General features: G+C 36.2%; 1 protein-coding gene across 7 annotated transcripts in view; it reads left to right on the top strand.

Moving 5' to 3' along the window:
- Positions 1-17,375, top strand: part of dab1a (DAB adaptor protein 1a) — a 680,143-nt gene that overhangs the window by 614,946 nt on the left and 47,822 nt on the right. For 5 of the 7 annotated variants that reach the window (XM_072574204.1, XM_072574205.1, XM_072574201.1 and 2 more), the window contains exons 5-9: positions 267-398; positions 639-758; positions 2,686-2,724; positions 13,311-13,370; positions 16,373-16,426. In XM_072574204.1, the coding sequence (XP_072430305.1) occupies positions 267-398; positions 639-758; positions 2,686-2,724; positions 13,311-13,370; positions 16,373-16,426 (405 nt within the window). The remainder of the gene's footprint in view (positions 1-266; positions 399-638; positions 759-2,685; positions 2,725-13,310; positions 13,371-16,372; positions 16,427-17,375) is intronic. The other 2 variants (XM_072574207.1, XM_072574208.1) reach the window with 2 other exon arrangements.

The following is a 17,375-nucleotide window of genomic DNA, read 5'->3' as shown; positions in this document are numbered from 1 at the left end:
ACATACTTCCTGGTTGGGTCTAGTCACCGATAGACAAGAGTGGGATTTTTATCTCCTCTAGCTCACAAATGCTAAATAGTTAGCATCCTCCTCATGGCCAAGTAGAGATCAACTAACCCAACACTGGTGGATCCAACATGTGACCTTTCTGAAGTATATATAGCAGGATGACACTTCATGGTACAGTTCTATCCCAACATTCCAGAATCCATTCCCCTCACATAATCCATTTCTTTGTGTAAAAGATACTCTGCTCATTCTCACAGGCTATGCAGCATCACCATGCAGTTCATGAAGTATCATACATTGCCAAGGACATCACTGATCACCGCGCCTTTGGTTATATTTGTGGCAAAGAAGGGAATCACCGCTTCGTGGCAATAAAGACATCCCAAGCAGTGAGTGTGAATTTTCTTTCAAAAATATTTTCTCAGCATCATATTAACATAGCTGTGGAATAAACACCATCTAAAATAAATAGAAACATTGCATTTAACAGTTAATAACATATGGTTGTTGACTTTTTTTCACCATACTATAAGTGACGCAGACCTAGATATGTTCATGTAACAACCTCTAGTGCTAAGTAAACCTGTACTGTATACATCATACAATCTTTACTCTTATTTTGATGTTAGGCTGAACCTGTAATTCTTGACCTACGTGATCTCTTTCAACTCATCTATGAACTGAAACTTCGAGAGGAGAAGGAGAAAATGGCACAAAAGGACAAACAATGTGAGCAAGCAGTCTATCAGGTAAAAATATCCACATCCTTCAATAGTGTGAAGATGAAGAACTGAACTGACAACATTCCCTCTACTAACCATTTCTTGCAAAGTAGTTAATGATTAACGGAAAACAAATTAAAAATTTTTGTTTATAAAATAGTTACTTTCATTAATTGTACTTCTTTAGAAGAAACATAACTCTCTGGTAATTATCTATATGATAGCTATATTTATTTTTATTTATACCATCAATTTAATATTTTAATTACAGGTTTGTTCCAACCATTTAGCAGTTTATGCTCTTCATCTGTCAAAGCAGTAATGTGGTATTGTTAGCCTGGCAAGGAGGTTTTGATAATTTCAATTTCTTATGTATATTCTGGAAGTTCACATTGATTTCCAGGACACTTTAGAGATGTGTGAAGTACTCCATGAATTTTTGTTTTGCACTTTTTAGGCAGTGCTGTATTTCTGCATGAAATGATTTTTGTGAGACAGGAAAAATGAGTTCAGTGGTGTTGCTGCAACATAAATAACATTAATATTTCTCAGATGTACAAACACCACTAGGATGGTTTGTCAAATTCTGTAAAGTAACAAAATCTTATGGATCATTTTTCTAAGTAAGGAAGTTATCACCTTTCTATCTCTTCAATGTATTTTTTCAAATATAATTCCTGAGCTCAACAAACCAGAAAAGTTTAATACTTAGCAAAAGCAACTACTATTGTGAGCACAAATAGCTTCTAATGCCACAGAGAAACCTCCTGTATATGCAACTAAGAGTATCTCAGAAGTTCCAGTCCCAATTCCACAATGTTTACTTCAACCAACAATACAATGAGAGAATATTTGTGAGAAAATGTGCAAATTGTGTATAATGCTTAAGTGATGCCTCCAAGAGGGTAGAGGAGATCCAAACTGAGGGTTTTCTTTACTCTGCTTGATGGTTAATTATCAATAATCTATGTATTATCTGTAGTCAGGTTGGAGAAAATCAAGCATTGAAATTGTCTTAATCATTAAGGTCCCTCAAGGCAGTTTAATGGAGAATGGCCATCACCTCCAAATATGGCTACTTTGTTTCAGTTTACCTCTAATAGGAGGACCTCCAGTTATAGAATCATAGAGTCAGAGATGTACAGCATGGAAACAGACCCTTCGGTCCAACCCGTCCATGCCGACCATATATGGACCAGTTTTGCTCTCATTGCTTTTTTGTCCTATTCTTAATCATTCCTCAGCTACTCTGCTGCCACCTCAACCTCTTCAATGGTGCAATTTAGGAGCTGTACCTATCTAAGTATTATCTTTCAAGCAACTGTGCATAGGTCAAGGTTCTTCACCTAGTATAAAGTTTTGGCAAATTCTCTTGGAAGCCAATAGTTGGAATTAGTTTGGCAAGATGCCTTTCATTTTTGAACCCTATTACATATTCTGATCACCTCAACTCAGTTCCCAACAGACAGATGTCCTACAATGTATGACCATTCTTATACCAATAATAGGTTGATCTTAAACAGACTATGTAGTCTTTTTTACAGAAGTTACAAGGTAGAGTATTAATTGATACATTGGCACAATTACGAATTTTCTTCAAATTATACTGTTGAGGTAAAGCCATTGATTAATTGAAACTATGCTTTACATTAACCTACTCTCAGTCTTATTACTTAGGTTGAGGGTGTGTAATGATCTAATGTACAAAATACTCATTCTTACTGAGCATACAAGACACAAGATGAACGTGAAGAAATCATACAAATCAATGGTAGTTTTAATTGTTTCAAATTATAATTCAGAAACAAGAATAGCTTTTAATTGAATAGTGTATTTAAATAACCGCAACTTTCTACTTTGCAATCCTGTCGTATGCATCTTTCCTCAAATATGTTTTGTCTGATACTTCTGCTGATTTTCTCTCCCTTTGCATTTCTGACTTATTCTAATTCAGACAATTTTGGAGGAAGATGTGGAAGATCCTGTCTATCAGGTAATTTTGGGAATCTTATCACAATATTGAAAAACAAAGGTAATATCGTTAAAAGGTTTACCTATTACCTTCAAGATAAAGGGATACATTTCGGTAAATTTGCTTCTTGATTCTATTTGTAGTTGGTTTAATATTATTACACCTATTGGGAAGATAGGACATCACAATTTGATTTTCAATAGGTGCATACTGCAACAATCTAGGTTTCACAATCTTTCAAGTGTTTACATGGACTGGCACCCATTGATTATCTTAGTCTTGTCTAAAAATCGGATGCAATGAAATTTTGATTGTGTAAATGAAACAAATACAACACCTTTTTTCCATTTTTGAGAAAATCAAATTTACAACATAACTTTATCCTTATTAAGGTTTCACCAGGTTCATATTGAAATGTATATCTCTCCATTTCCCTCATTTTCTGTTTCTTGTATTCCCTCTCATTTCATGTTCCATTTCTTAGATAGAATCAATCATAATGTACATTTCCTGATAACCCATCTGCATTCCTTACCCAAATAGTCGATATTAGTGAATAACAGTAATCAAACAAACCTCAGCTTATCATCTTATCTATTATTAATATACTTTTCAACAGATGTGACTAGATAGTAACTCAGAATACTGTAGGTGGAAATGTTTCCCTCTTTAGCCAAGTGAATGGCTCCACAGAACTAAAGTATTTACAGTAAGCTGTTGATTGAAACTTCCTGAACCAAATAATTATTTCTCACGCTTACAAAAGATGTAACAGCATTATGGGTCTTCCTACACTAAATGGACTTTAGCAATTCAAGAAGGAAACTCATCACTACATTTTTAAGGGCAATTAGGGATGGGCAATAAATGCCTCACTGGCAGTCTACATCTACTGCATGAATAAAATCAAATATATCTGCTTAAGGGCAGACTGATCAAACTACAACTGCAACTTAGTTGTTGGATTAATTGGATCCAAAACAAACACTTTGTCAATAGGGGCATGCTAGATAGTTTTCAATTCTATCTTCCTGTCTGTTTTGGCTCAGTGCTAGACAGTACTTGACTTTGAGTCAGAAAGTAATGGTTCAATTTCCACTACAATGCTTTATTGAGTGTTGTACAGCAAATCAACTATTGGTTAGATGAAATGTTAAATTGAGGCTCTGTCTGTGCTCTGATGTGGATGCATAAGGCACATGGCAGAACTTGAAGATCATTAGAGGATTTCTCTTTCCCAAATAAAGTATTAATCTCATTGTTATTCTTTAGAACCTCTGTGTATTAATTGGTTGTTACATTTGCCTACACAATAATGGTGAGGCTGTGAAAGGTCCTCTTGAGGTCATTATATGTGTTATTCATGAAGATGAAGATAGTCCCTTAAGTATTCACCACACTCATGACGAGTTCTTTCCTTACCTTAGTTAACTGAGTTGAGGTCTGTCTGGATTAACTGTAATATCCTTTCAAAGGAGTTAAGTTAAACTGATAACATGGAGACTCACCCGCTAACTGTACAACTGAGAAGTCATAGTTATACAGCTCATGATTATCCATTTGTTGATTTCAATGGATGAAATTTTATAGGCAGTGCAACCATTGGCAAGGTATTGTGCAAGCAAAATGAGTCTGAAAATGTTCCTACCATAAGCAGCCATGTTTTTACTTGCGTTATCTAACTGCATTGAACTTGCTTTCTTTATGAGCCTCCTCAGAATCGATTTGACAGCATTAAAAGACCTACCTTCCATCAGTCAGTGTTTAACACTGGCTGTTTTTCAGTGATCCTTCAAAGGCTGACTGAAGTAACAATGAAAGAAATGTAATCTTCCGGAAGACATGTGTCAGACCTAATATGTGGTATTAGCAATTTTGTTTCATAAAATATACTGGGAAAGCCCAGCAATTCAACTCAAACAGCTAACTCACCTCTGAAAACTATGGTTGATTCTCCTTCAGACTCATATTTGCCAGTTAGTTTAAGCTTTCAGTTTCTGACTGTAAGATATTCCAAATTAAATGGAGAGGACATTCTAATGTAATTCACTCACCCATCTGGACCACATCCAATGAGAGGATCATGATGTTCTAATAATTGTCAGTGAAATTTACCCAATAGTCATATGAGAAGAAAATAACAGTAAATGTTTTATAATTATGTTCCCTAACCATTTTTGACCACTGTTTAAATTATTTTGGGTACTTCTTTTAGGTGATCCTAAAGTGACATATGAAAGTAATAGACTTGTGTTTACGTAGTGTCGAGTAAAAGGGATATTAACAGATTGATAATGTTACTGACAGGCAGCTAGAATTTTGTTGCGAAATAAGATTCTTTTTGATGAGACTGAAAGCTGGAGTTACCCTGCCTCAGCCACTTGCTGGAGGTGGAGCTGGCATTGAGTCTGTCATCCTCCGAAATGTCAGTGGAGGTTGCTTGTCCTTCAAGTGGCCAGCTGTCTCCAGGAATTTTACAAGGAGAAACTATGCCTGCTCCAAATCACACCTGTGACAAAACAAGAAATACTGGCTTTGGGGCGAGAACATGAGATTCATAACTTTTTTTTTGACATTTTTGCTGCATCAGAGCAGCTCTCCACCATGGTGAAAACTGGGGTCTTTGATCTCACTTAAATTAAGTATTTGATAGCATAATTGCATTTTTGACCTCAACTTCTCCAAGATATTCTGTAAAATAGATTGTTTAACTTTGAGTCCTACACAAGGAAGCCAAGAATTATGTGAGACATATAGGAAAATGGAATTAAGACAAGAATCAAATCAGCTGTAGCCTTATTGAATAGTGGAGCAGACTCAGAGAGTTTGTTGGCCTACTCCTGCTCTAAGTCATACATTCCGAATGTATGAAATGTGTAGCCATATCGTGCACAGCAAGATCACACGGTTTGATAATGACTAGATGTTCTACTAATGCAGTATTGATTGAGAGATAAATACAGACAAAGACACAGGGAATAATTCCTCTTCTCATCTTCAGAATACTGCCAAGAGATCATTTACATCCACATGAACATTATGGAGACTCTTGTCTTAACATCTCATCTGAAAAACAACACCTCTGACAACGCAGCACTCTTTTAGGACCGTATCTTTGGTCCGTCCATGGTGGCGGTCTTCTGATTTTATATAATGCCTTAATTTAAAATAAAACACTCCCCAAAGCAGCCATATCCCAATTAGTTCCAGGATGTTTTGTGCAAAAGTCACTCATTGAAATGTGGAAAAAGGCTGGACTTCTCTGATGCGACTCATGGACACGCCACTATTCATTGGGCCACATCCCTAACCAGAAATTAAAATCAACCAATGAGATGAGTAAGCTCAGCCTCAGTTTTGTAATCAATTCCTGGTTAGTTATGATAATTATCAGAGATAAAAGTCCTCACGTTCTCCTCCATGATAATAATCAGCACAATCCAGATTATTGATCAAAGTCTCACTCGAAAATACTGATTGCTCTGCAGGCCTTGTGTAGTACCAGTAGCCATAGTATAAAAGAACTGGAGGACACCATGAGACCAGCAATTCAGGATGATTCTGAAGCTTCCCCACCTGCCTGGCAACAAATGCAGAGCGGTTTCCCCTCGCAATGATAACAAGGCAGTTGTGGTCAAATCTTTTTTAAAATGTTGTTAGTGTGCCACAAGTGGAGATGACCTCTCTCTTGCCCTACCTGCAATGACAGACTGATATTCCTGCCATGCAGAGGACCTCCTATTGGCCTTTCTACCTCTGACAATACAACTATCATCCTTAACTGAACAGCAAGTACTTATACTGTCTACTAATTTGCCAGTTAATGGAAAACCAGATGACTTCTTACCTGACCTGGCCGACATGGGACTCCATATCCAGAATAACATGGTTGACTGTTAACTGCCCTCTGAAATGACCAAACGGTATAAGTGCAGTTCGGGATGAATAACAAATGCTGGTTTTGCCAGTGACACCAACAATGTATTGAAGAATTTTTAAAAATACACACTACAACTTTGCCCATAAAATAAGTGCAGTGAGTTGAGGAATTTCTAGTTATTTATATTTAATATTTTCATTTATTTTTAACAATCTGTCATATATCTTCTATCATATGTGTCTTCTATGTAGCATGCTGTATATTTATTTTCATTTGCACTTCTTTTGTTCAACCATTTTTCATCCAATCTAGCTGTATTACACTCTGTTGTTTTGTTTCGCATCACTTCCTTCTATCCAGCTATCTCTTCTACTCAATTATTTTTCCATCCCTTGACTTTGCTCTTTGGTAGAGGCAGAATCAGTTTAAAAGCTTTACAGATCAACTCACAGAACCATATGTGTAACAGCCCTTATATTCAGATGGAACAATAGTATCAAGATGCATTGCATACTCAGCAGAATGTGATACCTCTGCTTTGGTCATTTAATATCAAAAATTACCTTTTTCTTATGAATGAACTTTAAGATGTATACATTGCATGGAACCACACACCACCTTCCAATGCCCAGTTAAATCTCTGTCACAGATATATCAATAACTATTATTTGAATACTAATTTCCATCACTTAACTTGGAAGGTAACAAATCTGAGCTTGGGTAATTAGATAAGTGCATTAGTTGTTGAAGTCCTGAGGAGGACTCATTTATAGCCATACTGTAACTTAATCCATGATAGTTTGTTTACAGTATCCCCGATATATATCTGTGTGTCATGGCTTGTTAATTGATAAGCAAAAAAAAAATCTCTGGTGCACAAAAGGTGTACAATATTATATGTAACAGAACATTAAAGTTCCCCTAATGACCAACAGGTTTATTCAGTGTATAGCTGAATTATAGAGGATTGGCCCAAGTTAGATCCCAGCCTCTCTTGAGTTACTTGATATCGATCAGTGGCAATAGAATCACTGAAACTATCTTTAGAACCTCAAGACTTGGCCAAAGTTCCTTATCATTTCTCCACAACTCTGCTGGTAATGCAGACTTGCGGATGATAGTAACGACTGGTTTGGTGATTCCTATTGTAAAATATCAAATCAACAACCAATATTTGATCTCACACGTTCATGAGGAACATTTTAATAACTACTATTGTATCACTGTGGTCATTGAAGTTACACTCCATGAAGAGTTGAATCTTTCAGCAAGTGCTAAAATTGTCATGAAAAAAGGTGGAAAAATCATAAAGATCAATTTGAAGAATAGTGTTCACTTTGTAATTAACTGTGTTAATGAGTGTATAAAAGGCTGAATGACCCATAATCAATTTCAGCTCTAAGCTCTGCAGTTCTGCCACTTTCAATCATGAAATATGGTGAATAGTTAAAAATTAATGGGAAAGAGGAAATCAAGAACATCCCCAACCTCAAAGATGTTGGCGACACCATATCATTGAAAAAGACAAGGTTGAATCATTTGTAACTATCTTCAGCCATGACCACCCCCTAATGTCACCGCCAACACAATTGCCTTTTAACCACTTACCATGATGTCAAGGAACAGTTGAGTTGTGCAACAAAAGCTCTGTGAACAGACAACATTCCCATGATAGTGATGATGACTTGTGATCCAGAATTGGCTACACCTCCAGCTAGGTTGTTATAACACAGTGACAATACTGACATTGAATTAGACAATCATTGCATAGCTACAACACAGAAAGAGGCAATGTAGCCTATCAGGTCCGTGCCAGCTGAATCCATTCCAGTTATTGTAACAACCTGTTCAGATGTATCATTACACACCTCTCGAGCAGGTGGGACTTGAAGCTGGGCCTTCTGACCCAGAGATAAAGACATGACCATTGTATCATACCAGCTAAAGCTACTCATTCCAATCCTACTTTCCAGCATCTGATCCATAGCCTTGCAGATTATGGCACTTTGGGAGCAAATTCTAATTCCTTTAAAATGAGTTGAAGGTTTCCATGTCAATCCTTAAACTAAGCAGCAAATTCCAAACACCAACTCTCCTCTAAATGATTTTTCTAAATCATGTCACCTCTAATTTTCTATTAATCACCTTAAACCTACGTCCCTATTAACTGACCCTCTACTCAGGGAAGCAGGTCTTACCTTGTCTACTCTACCCCAAGCCCCGCATTATTTTGTACACTCTAATTAGGTCACATCTCAGCTTTCTCTGTTTTAGGCAAACCAATTCTAGCCTATCTTATCTTTCTTGAAAGCTACAATTTTCAAGCCCTGGCAACTTTCCTGTGAATCCTTTCGATTTTCTCCCTGAAGAAATTATGTCTTTTTTGTAATAAGGTGACTAGAACTGTACACAAAACTTCAGCTGTAGCCTAACCAATGTTTTATATATTTCCAGTATTGCATCTCAGCTTTTGTATTTGTATTGCACCCACTGAAAGAACAACTTCCTGTTCTGCCACCTTCAGGGATAGATGAACATGCATTCAAAATTCTCTACATCTCAATATGCTTCCATTAATTGTGTAACCCTTTGTTTGCCCTCCTCAAGTACATAACCATTCACTTTTTTGGATGAATTTAATTTGCCACTTTTTCACCTATTCGATCAAACTATTTCGTATCATTCTGCAGTCAAGAGTCATCTGCTTCACTGCTAACTACATGACCAATTTTTTTGTTGCATGAAAGTTTTTCAATCATGCCTTCTGGATTTAAGTCTAAATCATTAATATGTACCACAGGCTGAAAGGGAACCAGCACTAATCCAGATTCACATCAATGTAAAAAGCTTTCCATTCACAAAAGTATCTGTTGACCATTATACTTTGTTCCCTGTCACTAAGCTAATTAGAACCAGTTCATCACATTCCCCTATTTCCTATGAGCTTTCATTTTTCTGACTAATGTGCTTTGTGGGACCTTGACAAATGCATTGTCACTAGAATCCACGTACACGACATCCACTGCAGTACCAAACTCAATCCTCCTTGTTACTTCCCCAAACATTCAATTAAGTTTATCCAGTATGACCTTCCCTTAGCAAAACCAGGCTGACTGAGTCTGATTAATCTGTGCATTTCTAAGTAACTGTTTATCTTATCTCAATATTCACTGTAGTATTTGCCCACCAGCCAGGTCAAACAGACGTACTTGTAATTTTTTTTTTTACTTAGCCCTTTTGAAAACTGACACAACATTCACAGATCTCCAATCTTCTGCTACCTTGACTGTATCTAATGAGGATTGAAGAATGATCCTCAAAGCATCCGTTACTTCCTCTCTTTCTTTTTTTAACACCCTAGTCTACAAGTCATTTAGCCCTGGTGATTTATTGACCTTCAAGGTCAATACATTCCTTCTCATTATGCTTAATTTATTTAATATTTCACACTCCTCTTTAACTAGAATGTTTGCATAATTTCATTCTTTTGTGAAGACAGAGACAAGGTATTCATTAATAACCTAGTCCACACCCTCTGCATCCATCACAAGTTATAATATACATTTCGGATAGGCCCTACTTTTTCTTGGGTCGACTTCTTGCTCTTGAATGCAGATAATATATTTTTGGATTTCTCTTGATTTAAGCAGCCAATAATATTTGTGTCTTTTTGCTTCTATAATGTTCTTTTCCACTTCATTCTGTTTTTTTCCACACTCCACTAAGCTTCATCAAGTGGTTATCTTCAGATTTTTTACACGCTACTGTTCGGTGTTCACTTACCCTGCTTCTGGGTAACCCTGGAAACTCTAGGTTTGGCAATACTGCTAACCTTTTTCTTTACTGGGATGTGTTCACTCAGCCCATTGATGGAATGCCTCCTATTGATTTGCCACAGACTTTCCTTCATGTAGCTGTATCTAATTTACTTTTGCCAGGTCATCCGTCAGCTTTGTAAAACTTGCCTTCCTCCAATTTAGAATTCTTACTCCCGTTCTATCGTTGTCCCTTTTTATAATAATGCTAAACCTAACTCTACTAGAATTGTTATTGAACTCTGTTATTAAACTTGTTACATGCTAGCTGAAAGGCTAAAAAAGCAGTTCAAGAATTTTGTACCTTCTGTGCCTTTTACACTGTTTGCATCCCAGATAATATTTAGGTAGTTAAAATCCCCAGCTATTAAGCTTGATTATTATTGCACTCTGAAATTTGCCTCTATATTTGCTTTTCTAACTCATTCCAACTACTGGGGTTCTTTCGTACATGCCTAGCTCAAACTATATTTCTTCAGTTGGTGCTTCATTTAATAAATCATCCCTCTTCACAATTGCAATTCATTCTTTAACCAGTAATGCTGCAACCTCACTTTTTTTCTTAATCCCCTTAATATCCTGCTTAAAGACACAATATCCAAGAATGTTGAGCTGCCATCTCGTCTCCTTTAAGCAAACTTTCCAATAGAGTAATGATATGATGCAACCATGAGTCTATCTGTGCCCTCAACGTATCAGTTTTTTTTTGTTATACTACTCACATGTACATATATATATTTTAATACCGCCATATTCCTCTGCTATACATTTTTTTTAGTCTCTGCTTCCTCTGTCTTTATGTCATTCACTAAATTTCTGCCACCCATTTTCTGCCTGAATTTTCACACAGGTTCCCAGCCCATTGCCACTCTAGTTTATATCTCTCCCAACAGCACCAGCAAACCTTCCTGCAGGATATTTACCCCAATTCTGTTCGACTGTAGGCCGTCTTGTGCATGAGTGAAAGAATCTTAAGGAGTAATAAAATTTAGAATTTTCCTTCAGTAGTTAACAAAACACTAATCTTTAAGTTAAGCAAAGTTTTATCACAGCCATTAATAAGATGTATACAAGATCTGAGAGGATCTGTAGCTAGGTAATTAGTGGCTCGCTTAAAACATTTTTTGAAGCTTGAGTCAGTTACTTCCTTAAGTAGAAATAGAAGCACATATAGATGTCTTGTGACATACTGGTAGTGTCCCTACATCTGGGCTAAGAAGTCCGAGTTCAAATCCCATCTGTCCTGGAAGTCTATGTCCAAATAGGCCAGCCCCTGAGGTGATGGAGGTAATTTAAATTGCCTGAGCATACATTGTACTAGGCTAAAAAAAGCAAACTAAATCCAGACCCACTAATTGCCATCAAATCTACTCTTAATCATCATTAAAATGATTGAGCTGTCAATGAAATGTTCAGCAATAACCTGCACACTGCTGCTCAGTTTGGTTTCTATTAGGAACATTGAGCTCTAGACCTCAAAACAGCTTCAGATTAACACAGATAAAAGGGTTGGGTCTCAAACGTGATGAGAACAGTTTCAAGTGTTCATGTGTCAGACATTGAAGACCAACGTATATAGATTCTTGTTAGGCAAAGGAATGACAAATTATTAGAGGCAAATGGGAATGTGGAATTTGGAATACAGATCAGCCATCACCTCATTTAATTGTGAAGCAGGTTTGAAATGCCAACTGCCCTAATTCTGGTCATAATTTGTATATTACTATTTAACTATCATTTTAATCAAGAAAGAGCTTAATCATTTTCTATCGACAATCAATGGCATTAACATTGCCAAATGAATCACCATTAATCATCATCAATGACAACTAAATTAATTCAGCGAGTTGTATAACCCCCATGTCCCACATATATCTCTGAAAGCCTTTCCATCATCCAGAACAGACAATGTTAGTAGGGGAATGCAAAGCCCACATCCCTGAATGAAAGCTCCAACAGCAATGAAGAAATGCAATCAGGACAAAGAAGCTACTTGATTGGTACTTGATCCATTACCTTAAAGCTTCACTACTCAGATTATTAATGTACTGTGCTTGCCTGTGCATCCATCTATAAAATACAATGCAGTGACTTGCCAAGTCTCCTCTGATAGTGCCTTCCAAACCCACAACCTCTACCATATATAAGAACAAGGCACATGAGAAAAAACAAGATCTTCAAGTTCTTCTTTAAGTCACAAACTATCCTGGTTTGGAAATATATTTCTGTTCCGTCACTGTCATTGGGTTAAAAAGCCTGGACCTTCTACCGAAAGTACTTAATGTGTATCACAAGGACTGCAGTGATTCAAGAACATGGCTCATAAATATCTTTTCAAGTGTAGTTATGGACGGACAATAAATACTAGCTAGCAACATCTAGATCCCAAGAATGAACAAGAGTTGTTTTTAGAAAATGGAGTCATTTTTCCTATAATTAAAATAAATATTTCACATGCAAGGGTTTAGCTGTTTATGTTTATACATTGCCTAAAGTGTTCATATCTGAACTGTTTGACTTTGTTTTTGAAAGCTGATGAGAAATTGCACTGTTGGATTAAACCCCTAAGAGAGTCTGGTATTGCCGAGCATTGGTAAAGATTTGCCTTGATTGAAATATGAATGATTCATAATTTCATATCTGAGTCCTGCTTTTTTGACACTTAATGCAATATACAAAGTATACTTAATATCAGCAATCTAGGATTATTAGATGATTAGCAAGGTAAATAGCCATTGTTTCTGTGCTTCAAGCTTACATATAGCTCTGTGCATCTCTCTACACTGTAAAATATTATGAAATTGCTACTCTTACTCTAGCTTCTGTTTTATTTTTGTTTCTACTTCTTAATTCATGATGTGGTTTCCTACTGTTTGCCTTTGTGCTTTCCATTTGTGCTGCCAATGTAACAGTACATTGTATTTGAGGCTGGACATGAACCAATCCGTGAAACAGAGGAGAGCATTTACCAGGTACAAACTTTTGATCTGTTTCAGTGATTTTCATGATTAATTTGGTGGACACATTCTCACAAAGATTTGTGCTCAGTAATTCAAATGCCAATCAAATATGGCTGCAGAGTTAAAATTATTCATAATTTACAAGCTGCCAGAAAGTCTACATTTCAAAATGTAGAGATATTTGTTATCTGATTTAAGAGTTAAGACATTGTCATCATAGTCATCAATGTTCATTCCATTTAAAAATTATTTTTGACCTATTAGCTAGTAGTTTAAAAATAACTGACACTTTGTTAATGATCATGGTCTAATTGTGGCAAAAACCATTTAATATTTCAGTATAATAATAAAGTGGTACATTATGCAAGTTTAAGAAGTTTCATTTGTGAGACTGTTAGTGTTCCGGTAAGATGTCTCTGGTATACAGTTAAGGACGCTGCATATAGATCACTGCAACTACAAATAGAGTGGAGGAAGTTATCATCTATAACCTTAAAATAACTACTGACACCAATTTCATGTTGCAGTTGTCTAGGAAACAAGAAAATAATTCAATCATTTGATGCTGTGACTTTGTAAATGCATTAGCAACAGTTGCTAAGTGGGGCAGCTCTTATAGTGTCACCAATTTAATTTTCATGTTAAATTCCTGATGGACTGAATAACCCTGAACATTGTTTAAACTGGATGAATTTGCTCAAAATGTCATGCCTGTTGAAATGTTAAAATTGTTTTCTGTTTGCTGTAATTTGTGATACCATTTTCAAATGCAGCATTCATCCTGCAGGATTACAAGCAGATACTATGTACTCTGCTGGTAAATCAAGTACAACCTCTCCACAGTATCGACTTCACACAACACCAGGCTTGGTCAAGAGCAGAGAAATCTATCCTGTTATATTTGGTCATTTTAAGTAGCTTCCAATGCTCATTGTCCATTTTCCTTTGAGCTGTTCATATTTTACTTGAATCTGTAGAAAGATCCTAATCCAAATCACACAATAATTTTAAACAGTAGTCTGGGAAACATTAAATGTTTTAACATTGGTTGTTATCAATACCAATAGTATATGTATTAAATTTATAAAGCCTATTTAATGGAACTACGGGCTAGGTATCATTTATAATTCAATTTTGCTCACAGAGGTAAATATTTGCCACAGATTTGTGTTGGAAATGTGAAAAGAATTATTAAAATAAAATTACCGCTGAAGAAACACTCTCAGTATTCAACTGAAGTATTTTACAACTAATGGCAGAATTGTTATTCTCCCTTTATAATTTAGTAACAGTCTGCTCTGTCACTGCAGCTGGTTAGCATGTCTATTCCTATTGTCTGATTGAAGTTTCATAGTAACTGCTGGGTAGAGGAGATTTATTGGAACCTTATTATCAGAAGATGCAATTGTTTATAGATTTATTAAGGATGCCTGTTGTCGGCATTCTTTTATCTATGTGAGATGATGGACATATAGCCAATCTGCTGAGGATGGAATAAATTCACACTTCTGCTGATACTGAGGAGGCTGGTTCTGCCACAGGTGCCGCATATGAAGTGGCTACCAGATATACTTGAGGGGTTTTTTTGGTTTTAGTGCCTGAAGGTCAGCTCTTTAACCAAAGAACACAATGGTGGAAAATGGTGATGTCGCCATTCAATTCAAGTGTTGGCTTGTGTCTCCCAAGTTTGAAAACTCAATGTTCAGGGGTTACAGGCATCCTTGAAGCAGAACTTTGAGTGACCCACTGATCCTTTGGTTTCAGCTATCTTGCTATATAGAAAATTCTTCCATCTTGCAAAGTCACCTCCGCTTGATTAATTCTAGCACACTTAGGGGATTGAATTTTAGAGAACTGTCAAATTTGTAATTTTTAAGAGTATGCAACTTTAGTATATTTAGAGTACTGTAATAATAAATAATTAGCAATCAGATATTGGTAGTTTCCTTCTACTTTTTTCAATCAATGCAAAATATGTGATTTTGTTATAAGAATATAGCTGTTTGGTTTCTTATTAAATTGATTTTGTTGTTAAAACAAAACTCATGAGAACTGTACTTCAGTTATATCTTTGATTATATGAGGTGTAAAAATAAGATGTGCCATAATATGCTAGAATGTGAAGACACTGTATATAGTGATAAGCCTGAGTTCTGCTGTTCCTCAATCTGCTGAGTTACTGATCTCAGCCATCTCACTTCAATAGGCTACTGAGAAGAAAATTGATTTTTGCTGGTGAGAATGAAGAAAAATTGGCCAGAAAATTATTCCAGACTCTCTTCATACAAATGCTTCAGAGGAGCAATGTTGGAGACTGGAAACAAGTCTCTTGGCTCAAGAGGTTAAAATAAAAGGCCTATTCTTTTAGCCCCTGTTGTTTTAGTGATAACTCTATAAATTTTCCCTTTGAGATGAGAAATATTGGAACAATAAAGTCGACATGTGCTCATACAATTCTTTTCAGGAATGAAAGTGGAAAACAATGGAATGTTGATTGCACACTTCTCCAAGTCTGAATGGTGTGGGTCAGATAGTGTCTCTGTTGCCTTTTCCCTTTGAGTAGATGGATCATAAGACATTTACCTAAAACTAAAGATCAGTTAACCATACCTAACCAAGGCAACCAAGCAAAAAAGCAGGAGAACATCCTGAACTCATAACTATCTAGTTTAGACCATGCTGCTCAAGCGAGTGGTGAATCCCACTTCCCATCCCCACACTACACTCCCGACACCTTACAATATTCCTCCTTTTAATCATTCCTAAATAAACTGTAACATTAGAATCTTACATTATGGATCAGTGAGTAGTGACTAGATTATTCCATAGCAGTGGTGTGATTGCCATTGTTACAGCTTATGCCAAGAATTATATATATCTAGCTACACCAGTCAATACTTTTTAATACTGTTGAAACCTCTTTCTTTAAAATCATCAACAGTTGTATGTTTTTACTAAAGTGTTATGATAGCATGATTGTTTACTGAATATTTGTTTTCTAATTGTTCACTCAGGTGCCAACAAGTCAGCAGAAGGAGGGTGTCTATGATGTGCCAAAAAGCCAACCAGTGAGTTAAATGTGAATTTTTCTATTTGTACTTTGTTTCCCTGATATTTTATGTAACTTATTAAGTTTATGTTAAAAAAAAGGTGCTGCCTCTCCAATTATCTACTCTAATACATGTCTTTATCTAACCTCTGGGTATGATGCTTAATTTCCTCAATGCGGAAAACTGAATCTACCATAATGTAACTTTGAAAATTCTAGTAAATTCAGCAAGAACTTTCAACATTTTGCTCTAACGCTAAAACCTAATCAGCTATTTGGATAGCTCTGATTTGAATAGCTGAACTAGCAATTAGGTCTAATGTGATTGAATTCTTCCAATAAAAATTCAGGTTTTCTTTTTTATGAGGTATTTATGTAAAAGGGTACAGGACTACAGTTGTTAGTGAAGTATTGAAACCAGTAACTTAAATGTTAGTCAATTGGTTCACTATGATGTTTGAATGATTATTACAACCTTGTTAATCTGCTGACTGTCTATGATATCAATGCACATTCATGTAGGATTGTGTCACTCATCACAACTACAATTACAATGTTTGAAATTGTGATATTGGTGCTGAGTAAGGAACTGTCAATAAATGAACATAGCAGGCACAACTCCTTCCAAGACAAATGCTATTTCAGCATCTAGTGTTCTAACTTCATTCATGACATGGCAAGAAACTTGCAAGAAAAATTTTGCCCAATAGATTATCTTTCTGTCGAAAGTATTGGTCAACAGCCCTCCCAATCCCCACCCACTCTCTCTCTCTCTTTTACATATTTTTACTTCAATCAATATTAGGATTTGTTCCTATATCGTGGTTTTCTCGGGCTTGCAAACAGGAAGGATCTTGATTTTCTGGATCACACTTGGGATGATCTTGATGGCCATCCAATGGCTGCCTGAGACCTAGGGTGCTGCAAAATGCTGTGGGGCTTGTAAATAGGTGCAGACATCTCCTCTG

This window comes from Chiloscyllium punctatum, chromosome 7 (assembly GCF_047496795.1).
Source record: "Chiloscyllium punctatum isolate Juve2018m chromosome 7, sChiPun1.3, whole genome shotgun sequence".
Lineage (NCBI taxonomy): Eukaryota > Metazoa > Chordata > Chondrichthyes > Orectolobiformes > Hemiscylliidae > Chiloscyllium > Chiloscyllium punctatum.
The sequence above is the reverse complement of the archived record's forward strand: the minus strand, read 5'-3'. Positions and strand labels throughout refer to the sequence as shown.